The sequence below is a fragment of the Volvox carteri genome (assembly GCF_000143455.1).
Source record: "Volvox carteri f. nagariensis unplaced genomic scaffold VOLCAscaffold_66, whole genome shotgun sequence".
In the NCBI taxonomy this organism is placed as follows: Eukaryota; Viridiplantae; Chlorophyta; class Chlorophyceae; order Chlamydomonadales; family Volvocaceae; genus Volvox; species Volvox carteri.
The window spans coordinates 410,637-421,268 of record NW_003307609.1 but is presented as its reverse complement, the minus strand read 5'-3'; the positions used below and the strand labels follow the sequence as shown (position 1 = coordinate 421,268).

Here is a 10,632-nt window from a genome sequence, read left to right as displayed (position 1 = left end):
ACGATGAAAACGTCTCATTTGTCTGATCCCGCTTCCACGCCGAAACCCATTCCTAAGCTCGATATAAAGGTATCGGCGCGGAGGAGTATAATCACCGTAGTAATAGCACTGCACAACTCGCACAAATAATTATGCCCTATAGCCAATTAAACGTGAGGGCGCACCTGGGGAACCTGGGGGACGCATTTCTATTATATACATTCCGGTTCCCTTTCCCGCCTGAAACTGAACTCAACTGAACTAAACTGCAGATGCAGGTGCAGGTGCAGTTGTGAAGGTGCAGGGACACCTACGTGAAATCGAACAAAACGCGATACCGGCGATGCCCAACATAATGTAATATTAAATAATATACTCATATAAAATCGTTCTCAGCCTCCTACCTCCCGCCATCTGTTGCAAACCATTCACCATTCACGAACATCCGCCCCCAGTCCCTCGGCAAGATGCAGATCCCAAACACCTCTTGTACAACACTTCATGTTAAATAGTACAGGCATACAATTCATTCGTACGCGTCGTAATTCAGAACTTGGCGATGCTACCATCCGCAAGTCCCGCCAGCTCCTCTGCCGTACTGGTACGACCAAGCACCGTGTTGCGGTGGGGAAAGCGGCCCCATGCCGCCACCACATTGCGATGCGCCTCCATGTACGACAGCGCATTGCGCAGCGCCTTTGCCGCCGCGGCGGCGGCCGGTCCGGCTGCTTCCGTCGTCTCCGCCGCGACCCGAAATAGCTGGACGCCGCGCTGTCGGCCGCCATCCGAACGAGAGAACGGTATTACGGCGGAGGCGGCGGCAGCAGTTGATAAGATACGATGGTCGGCACAGCATTTTGGCAATACAGCAAGGCCCAGAGGCTGATTAAGTTGCGCAACTTCATGAGGTCCTTTCTCAGTCCTCAAAACACACACACACACACTCTCACACACACACGCGCGCACACACACACGCACACACGCGCACTCTCTGTTACCCCCCCGCCTCCCCCACTCGAAACCCGGAACCCCCCTTCCCGCCTTCCGCACTTGCCCTAACCCCCCTGCCCCGCCACGCCTCTGAAGACGCCTCCGCCGCCCTCTCACCTCCTGCGCCTCCAGGTCCTCCGCGTGCATGTACGGCATATACGCAAAGTACCGCACCATTGCGGGTAACGCCTTGTCGGCTCCCTCCGCCTGTGTGTGTGTGTGAGAGAGTGCGGCCGCAAGCCGCGGCCGCATTGCGTATCAGGGTTTTACAATAAGTCGGGCATTTCGTTCCTTCGTTCATTTGGGCAATTTCGTGTTATAGCCAAAGCAAAGCGGCATTCCAACAGCAGCATGCAGCAACATCTGCCCCACACCCTTCCCTCTTCCCCCTCTTCCCTCTTTCCTCCCTCCCACGCACCACAGCATGGTCAGCCCACGCCAAGGCTTTCGAATCCAGAGCAAACGCCTCAGGCCTGCCTCTGTAGATGTTTCTGCGGGGAAGGGGTTCAGGCGGGTTTCCGAAAAAGACACACATGGGCGCTACGATGCAAATACGGGACTGTGCTGGTTTAACTGGTGTGGAAGAAGAAGAAGAAGAAAGCCTGCACACATTCTTAGAGAGATTCCTAGGACTATAAAGTGTAAGGAAGTGCGCGATGCATGTAAACGCAGCTAAACGTTCCTCACGCTCCTCATACATACCTGGTGAACTGGTCCATGAGGATGATTCCCGCCACCAAGCTCAAGGGATTACCGTCGCGCCAGCTGTCGTACTGGCCTTCGCCGATCTTCCGTACATCTTGTTCAAAGTGCTCCGTGATATACTGTTTAGTTGTACAACACAAGGGGACCATCACCACAACCGAAAGGCGGGTTACAAGGGAAAGCATGAGGGGGACTGTTTACGTGTAAATCGGTGTGTGTTGCAGACGAAATGAACCACGCAACGTTATCTTATTTCTGTGTATGCTGCATGAGATGCTGCGTGGACATGTCACGCACCTGGTCTACAGCTGGTCCGCCGCGAAACCAGAGCTGCATCTTGTTTTGGGGCGTAAAGGAGTCATCGGCAGTCGAGTACTCAGGGCCGAACCTTTGGAATATAAGCAGTCCAGTAAATATGCATGTTGAGAAAAAAATGGATGGCAGTATCGACCAGTCCGCCGCGAGCTCACCAGTATTCAAGGACAGCCCGGGCACGATCCGGAATATCAGGTGATGCCATCGGACCTAAACTCTTCTGTGCAGCTTTTCCTTGTGTTTTCAATCCAAGATGGTTGGCGAAAGGGTGCAGCCGAGTCCTTTTAGCGCGACATGAGTTGTTGAAGTAGGTAACGATGTGCCGAAAACGGACGAGCATTCCGCTCTTGCGCAATAAGATTAAAAACGTCCCAGAAATGTGAGTTTCCAAAAATGGTGATATATGCAAAAACGGCACCGGACCTGTCGTTGTATAAAACGTCGTACAAAACAGCGACTTACTATTCCGTTAGGACCGAGCCCTGTGAGAGGCGCGAGGAGGAGGAGGAGGAGTTGGAGGACGAGGAGCCAGCGTTGCGGGGCGCATGTAGGCAGGCTATTGTGGGAGGCTTGAGATGGTGTTGCCAGGGACCACGGAACGGCGGAACCCCCTTCCAGCCCCTAGCCCATTCCCTAGCGGGGACGTAGTGTAACGAGGGGTTCATGCTTCAAAGCTCAGTGCTCAGTGTGCAGCCAGCTGCCACAGGACTTCACCACGTCAAGCAGGACATAATGTTAGTTACAAGTCAGAAGTTCCGCACAAGTGCGGGGGTGTCCGCAAAAGCCGGGGGAGGGAGCTTTGGGTACGGGGTTGGGGGCCATTAATGAGACGGGGCGGGTGGAACCCCAACCCCCCCGGGCGACCGCTCCGATTTGGCGTCTGCGTCGGGCCCATCAGCTGCAGCCAGTCTGTCAGTCTGTCTGTCAGTTTGCTGCCCCACATGCACACGGCCACGGCCAGAGGGGAGCGGGGCCTTGGGGGCGTGCTGGGTGACATTTTCGAGAGACAAGGCTACATGCGGTTCTGCGGATAAGGCCCGGCACCCCTGGGATGACCGGGAAAGGCCGAACAACCGGCCCGATGTGGTGAGTGAGTGGGAGAATGAGTGAGAGAGCGAGTGAGTGAGAGGTGGAGAGTGTGTGTATGTGTTTTTGCTGCGGCGGCCGCTGGTAGAGTCCTGTGCTCCAGACAGATTCACGAGACCCGCCCGTGGCTGGGCTCCAGACGACTAGTCTCGGCTATAGGATAGCGACGATGCACAAACGTTTGCATGGACAGTACTATGAAAGCACCGCTATTGAATTATCATGGACAAGTGCATTGCCGTACGTTATCATGTCCGCCCTGAACTAGCGCAAGATTTCACAATTCTGTTGTTGATGATGTTGTCCTGTCTGGCCAACCCTGGGGCTAGTTTTTCGCTCTGTCCCGGGAATCCTAGCTGCGACTCTGCCGCCGGCGGCAACAACGGTGATGTCAGACAAAACTCACATTGCACATACATACATACATATACATGCACACTCACTCACTCGCTCACTCAATCAATCAATCACCGCACCGGAGCAGCGTGTAGCGCGTAGAAGCACCAGCAGGGGTGCAGCAGTGCGTATGGGACGGGATCAGCCTCGCGGCGCTGTCCGATATGGAAAGTGCACGGGCTGGACTGCGGGTCCCACAACCCGCAATCCAGACCCCGCGCCCGAGGCCCCGGCAGCCCCGCTGGAGGCCGCGAGAGCCCGCATGCGGTGCCGTCGACTTGCAGCACAGGGCTTTGCGGAGCTCGCCGTGCCCCGGCGCAGCTGGGACAGCGTGGGCCCCGACCACCCCATTCTATCGGTGGTGGACGGGCGCCTGTGTTGCGTACAGCCAGTAGGGCTGGGAGAGGAAGGGGGGAGGGGGAATAGAAAGGGGTGCTGGGAGGACCCCGGTAGATGGGCTGGTCCGCTGGGCGCGGGGGGGGAGGGGATAGGGGCTCCTGAGAGGGTTTTGGTTTTCTTTGTTGGGTCTGGGTAGAGGGCTTTTCGAGGGAGAGGGCGCGCCTCGCCATAGGTTGCACCAAGGGCAGGGGCAGGGTTTTTGAGAGGCCGCTGCTGTAGAGGTCTTGGAGGAGTCGCAGGCGACGGGGGTGGGTGTAGAGCAGACTGGGTGACGCTGTGTGATTTGTGCCTCGAGTGGTGTGGTGTTGCCTCGAGGCATATCCCTAGCAGCCCCGTCTCGGTGAACTGGTCGGTAGCTGTGAACAGTGCCCGCCCCCCATCGCGCGCGCTCGAGAGGTGGTTGGCGCGAGGAGAATCGCGTGAGAAACCGAGCTTTACATTAGGGCCTCGTGCCTTAGTATTGAGGGTATTGAGGGTCTGTACAGGGTTTCCGGGTTTCCTCTGTCTTAGAAGTGAACCCTTACCCCAAGAGCCGGATCAGGCCGGGGAGGGAGACGGAGTCTTGTTTCGTGTTTCAGGCTCAGTGAACGCAAGTTCGAGCATGTGCGACGCCTCCCAACCCGCCGGTGGGGAGGAGAGCGGAGCTAGCAGACCTGCAGCTCTCGGCTGCTTAGGCGGGGGGACAGAGGCCCCTCTAGCGCCCCTCTCCCGTCCGCGGGGGAGAGAGAGAGCTTTAGGCGGTCACTTCGTTGGGGCAGCAGGCAGCAGCCCCTGGCCAGTGTCAGGCATGTCCAGTCAGATACTTCACACCCGTACACACACACACACAAGCGCACAAACTGTAACTGACATAACTGACAATATTCACGTAGGTGTCGAAGAGTGAAGTGTCGAAAGGAGTGTGCGCGTGTACGGAAATACACACACATACCCCACTCATGATTCGGGTCCGGGTATGTCACCCTGGCGGCTCTGAAACCGCCGCCCCGCTGTCAACCGCTATTAACTGCCGTAACACGACGAGGGATGCAAGGTTGGATGTATGGATGGAAAAGTTCTTTCTCTCTCGGCTAACTACTAACTACCTAACTGACACGTGCCGTCTCTCCTTCCATCTCTCCATTCGTACACTCTCCAACCCCCCCCTTACAAGGGAGGCCCCGAAATAGGATTTAACTTCACAGATGCATACATACATACATACATGCATACTCAAACGTATGCGTGTGCAAGATGCGGCATCACCTAGCAACACAAATGTACGACCACTACATATGTACTGCTTCGCATACCTTAATTAGACGGGGGATCATCACCGACTTAACATGTGACACTCCACTACTACTTCTCAACTTCGTGCTCTTCATAAACTTAGTTTGGAAGGAATGTAGTAGTTGAATGGAGTTGTGGGGAGTGTAAAAAAGCGCCGAACATTACGCTAAGAAAATTTGAGGGAAGTACGGAAAAGAATACGACACAGACTGACAGGTGGACAGGTGCCGTACTCCCGCTGTGTTGCCGTACACACAAGGCGTTGGCCAAAATCTCCTCCTATCTCCTCAAATTCCATTATTACTACAACTACTACAACTACTACGATGATGAAGACGACAGCTCACTGGTTGGAGTTGCGTAACGACGTCATCCCCCTGCTGCTGCTGCTGCTGCTGCTGTGTAAGCACCTAGCAAAGCTTGGTTGTCCTGAAGCTCCAGGATGAAATAACATACATACATACAGACACACATACATACACACACACCGATCCACACAAACACAGAACAATTAACAAAATCAGCCCAAGGAGTTCGTGGAGAGCCATTACTCTGCGTACGGTGTACGGTGTACGATGTACGGCCGTACGAAGGCAGGAAGCAAGCGAACTCCCCCCACGGCTTCTCAACGTGCACATACAACAACTGCAACAGGATCCAGTCCTTCCGTATGTATGTATGTATGTAAGCTCCTCTCCTCGCTATTGCACCAGCTCCGTTGCTATGCCTGCCTCTCGCTGCCCTTGCACATGTGTGTGTGTGTGTGTGTGTGTGTGTGTGTGTGTGTGTGTGTGTGTGTGTATGTGAGAGAGAGAGAGAGAGAGAAACACACACACAGGGGGGGGACTGTGGCCGCCACCACATCAACACAGCGGCCCTAGCACCCACCACGTATAACTCCTCTTGTACGAAATTACCAAATTAACCAAACAACAAATCATTGCAGCAGCATTGAAACATGAAATAACTAACTACCATCAGCACTGTCGTCGTCCACACGTCGTACACCACGGCGAAAGGTCTGCACCAGCCGCATGTTGCCCGCATACTTGGCTTGTGGTGCAGCACGATGACGTCGGCGTGACTCACACCACCTTCCCCGCCCGTCTGTCTTCTTGTCGCTCTCCGCTTATATATATACATACACACATACATATATATGTATGTATGTGCGTGTCTGTGCAGCCAAACCCCGCCGGCAATACACCGTCCACCAATCCATATAGACACCATCAAAAGTTAATCAAGTTAAAATATTAATGCATGTACGCCATGTACGGCGTTCGTACCACTGTAAGAGCTAAACGTTAACCGTGCCGTGCAGTTACAGTGGGGGCCCCGCAGACGGGTACGGCGTCACTGCCGCTGCTGCAACCCGCGTACCGCTCCCCATAGAGGCGGAGAGCTTCCGCTCCGAGACCGCTGCTCACCACAAACGCGCCGCCGCCGCCGCCGCCAGTGTTGATGCCGTTGACGTCGCCGCTGCTACCGCCGCGCGGCGACGGAATATCCACTACAGCCACGCTGCCGTCGTCGCTGAACTCAAGACTCCATTGCAGCGCCGGGACCGGCCCCGATTCGTTAATGCCGTACAGGTCGCCAAGCGCGGGTGCCGTAGAAGCGCAGCTGCCGTACCGGAGACCCGGCGTCAGCATCGTCCGTCCGTTCGCTACTGCCCCGCCGGCTTGCGCCCTCCACGACGGTGGTTCAGCTGCCGATGCGCTGGCTCCGCCGCCGCTGCAACGCGATGCCGTCGGCGCGCCGTGCGTTCTCGTAAACCGCAGTGCGGCGGCAAACGCCTCCGCCGCCTCGTTGCTCCAAACTGCCGCCGCGGCGGCGGCACTATCGCGGCTCCAACGGCCGCGGGCTCCGCCGCCGCGCAACGACGTCCGTACTTCACTCAAGTCGCCGCCGACGGCGCTGCCGCCAGCGCACTGGCTACCCCAAGCCCCCGACAGCCGCGCCGTACTGCTGCCGCCGCCGTAGATGCACGTGTTCGTGTTACGACTGCTGTTAGTGTATCGAAGCATCGCGTCGACAGCCATCATATTTGAATAATCCGTACCGCAGCTACTGCCGTGAGCCATCATCAGGCTAGCCGCCGCCGCTGCTTCATCCGACGGCTCCTGCGATGTCCGGCCGACATGAGCAGCGGCGGCGGCGCCGCCGCCGCCGCCACTGGCACCAACGCTGCGTTCCAAAGGCGCTCCTCGCAGCATGATGCGGCTCTCCATGTTCTTAGAACTATTGTGGAATGCTGGTGCTTTCTGCACATTCTCAACGTTGCCGCCGCCACCGTTGCCGTCGCAACGCAGCGCCGCCGCCAGATCTTCCGTGGATCGCGACTCGATCATGTACGGCACCTCAGCGCAACCTGATTCGGAACTACGGTTAGACTCCACCACCATAGAGTGAGCTGGTGATCGAGCGCGGGAAAGGGCCAGGGAAGCCTCGACGGCGGCAACCTTGACGGCACTTTCCGTGGTGGCGGCGGCGGCGGCGGCTGGCCCCGCCGTCGCTGCCTTGGACTGCAACATCATCCCGCCACTGACACTGTCGGTGGTGGACTCCTCGCGCCCCGCGGCCTCGCTGACGCCGCCACTGAACTCCAAACACGAGAGGCTCCTCGTGCTGCGGGAGGCATTCCGGTCGCTGGCGGGTACAGCAGCGGCGGCGGCGGCGGCGGTGGCAGTTGTGGCGCCACTGACTGGCTGCTGGACCTGCTGCTGCTGATGGTGATGGTGATAATGGTGGTGGGGGTGGTGGCGGGGCGGCGGCGGCGGCGCTGCCTCCACACCACGGAGATAGTCTACCGCCGCCGCCGGGGGACTGCGATCCGGAAGGGACCTTGACGTACTGACGTACGGCACCCGGATCCAGCCGTTGTCCGGCATCACCAATGCGCTGTGGGATGGCGGCGGCGTCGGCCGCGCTGACGCGGAGGGTACGGCACTTGTAGAGGCTGCCGCTGCGGAGGATACCTCCGGCACCTCTGGCACCGACACCGCGAGGTCGGAGGTCAGCACCACAGCGTACGGCGCAATGTCGGTCATCGCCGTACAGAACGTGTCCGTCAGGAGGAAGGAATGGGCGGAGGGGCAGTCCAGCTGCTGCTGCTGCTGCTGCTGGTTGGTAACGTGCCGCAACGTGGGAGTCACCGGCTCCGCCGCCGCCGCCGCTGTCGGCACCGTCCAGGAAAACCCTGCCGCCGCCGCGGCGGCCACAGCCGCCGCCGCGTCGAAAACCGACCTTTCCTCCGCCGCCTTCCTGCAAGCCCCGCGTGCACCGGATTGCTGCCCTTGCCCGAGTCCCTCGGCTGCTGCCGCCGCTGCCAGCGGCCGCCGCTGCTGCTGCTGCTGCTGCTGCTTGGATGCGCTGGCGGAGCCGCGGTGTACGGCACCACCTTCGGCAGTGGAGCGGCAGACGATGGACGCCGCCACGGCGCGATCCAAATTAAGCAACTCTCCGAGGACCTCGTGCGCGAAATCACTCACGGACTCGTAGCGGGATGCCGCTTGGCGGTTACACAGCAGCGACGAAAACTCCAGTACGGCATCAGTTACGACAGGGGTGATCTTGAAACACAGCTCCTCCAGCTTCCTCAGGAGCCTGAAATGTCATGTAAGGGGGGGAGAGGGGGAGAGGCGCCGTCTGGGGAATAGTTGAGGAACGGAAAATGGGCGCCGCTGAGCGCCCCGTCAGAATGGACGAGCGGTGGACGAGCGGTGGACGAGCACTGCAACTAAAAATGCCGGCGCTTGTCAAGGTGAAGGTCAAGGTGAAGGTGCGAACGGAACCTCTGAAACGCCGACGGAAGGATATACCGATGGATGTACAAGCATAAAGCATAAAAGCCCTCATCATCCTTCTCCATCAGTGCCCAGCCCAGCCCAGCCCAGCCCAGCCCAGCCCAGCCACTTACAGATGGTCGAGGCTCTTCTGTTTGGAAGCCACGGTCAGCACGCCCGTGACGTCGGCGCCCTGCATGCACGGCAGCGCCAGCACGGACCGCATGCCGGCGCACCGCAGCCAGCCGCCGTCCTGGGGTAGGCCGAAGCCGTTTGCCGCGGACGCGCAGTCGTAGTACCAGGGTGCCTTGCTGCCCACCACGTCTTCCACGCACCAGTTGCAGTCCCTCACCTGGTGCGGATGAGGAGAGGAGGGCGGTGGTCTGATGAAGATTCGGGGCTGTGGGGAGGCAAGCAAACAGGCAAACAAGTTCAAAAGAGAGGGCGAGCATGTGCTCTTCCTGCTACACACGATGGACATAAATTCTAATTACGCATGGATAAAGATTATGGCAAAAATATGAAGAAGGCCAATATGAGGAAACAACCATAAACGAAAAAGTAAGGTACAGAACGCAAAAGCGCATTTACAATAGGCTTGGCTCACGGAGCAAGATCATGGAGAGGCGCCGGCAGCTAGGCTTGCGTGCTAGTCAAGAGAAGGTAGAAAGACCGTACCTGGAAGACACAGCGTGTGAAAACGTTGAGGGGGGATGGCGATCCGAAGTCGCTCAACCCGACGGCTCTCTGCGCTTCTTTTCCTGTGAGCATCGGTGGGTACAGCTCCGAGCCGGCTCCGCTGAGCGCGGCGATGCCAAACGTGCCTCTGGCAGGGTGCACGAGGTACACGCTGCAGGGGCAGATTAGCGGTGGTGGTGGTGGCGTCAGCCCGGTCGGGCACGTGATTCAGAGGTCGCCAAAGTCAACATGATCAGCAACGAGCAATGTGCAAAGGGAGACGGTTTCATGCATTTCTGTTTAAATATGCGTGAACTTGAGAGGGAGAGGGAACATCCGATTGCAGGTTGCGTAAATTTCGTTCGCAGTGGGAAAAAGCGACTGAACAGCCCATCGACGTTTTGTGCCAGTTCGGCTAGGCATTTTATAGTTCTTGTCGGGTTCAACTGCTTACCAGCAAAAGTTAACCAAACCGGTGTCCGTAAGATTGCGAGCGAGAGCCTTCAGCTTATCGCCCGAGGACGAAAGCCTCAGGGTGCTTGCAAACGCGCTATCAATCTGCGATGGCAGACAAAGTTCCGAAACGGTGAACAATGTTGGCAATAAAGCGAACCACCGAAATGGTTTCCCCGGAAAGAGTCGCGGCATACCATCCGTTAGCCTTCTTGCATTTCGCAACCATCGCTACCCCCGTACTTGCCTTGTAATAGCTTTTCAGATGCAGGTCCAGGCTCCGCCTTATACCTTGCACAACGTTGAACCAGCGCGGTCCATGTTGCCGCCCGCTACTCGAAGGCTGGCATTGCATGGTCGCGTTGTCATCATTAGGTGTCTCTGCAGCTCACAGGAGAGGATTTAATAAGAAGAGTGCGCTAGAGCCGACTTGCCGCGAGCGCTGTCTGTAAGAAACTTGCAACCAAGCCAACACACCAGAAAGTCTGCTTCTGGACGCATGACATGATGTAAAATGACAAAGAAAAACAAATTTATGTTCGAGCACCATCCGCACAAGCTCACCTGAACT

The 10,632-nt window shown here is 57.5% G+C and overlaps 1 protein-coding gene across 1 annotated transcript; it reads right to left on the bottom strand.

The window, feature by feature from the left end:
- Positions 1-525: 525 nt before the first annotated feature.
- On the bottom strand, positions 526-10,166 carry VOLCADRAFT_119548 (uncharacterized protein; the record flags this gene model as incomplete). The annotated part of the gene is made up of 8 exons (XM_002956844.1): positions 526-750; positions 1,087-1,176; positions 1,972-2,004; positions 3,552-3,868; positions 6,455-8,751; positions 9,065-9,282; positions 9,609-9,780; positions 10,063-10,166. Coding segments are annotated over 8 exons (3,456 nt in total), but the record flags the coding sequence as incomplete, so codon positions are not given.
- Between the last annotated feature and the right edge of the window lie 466 nt (positions 10,167-10,632).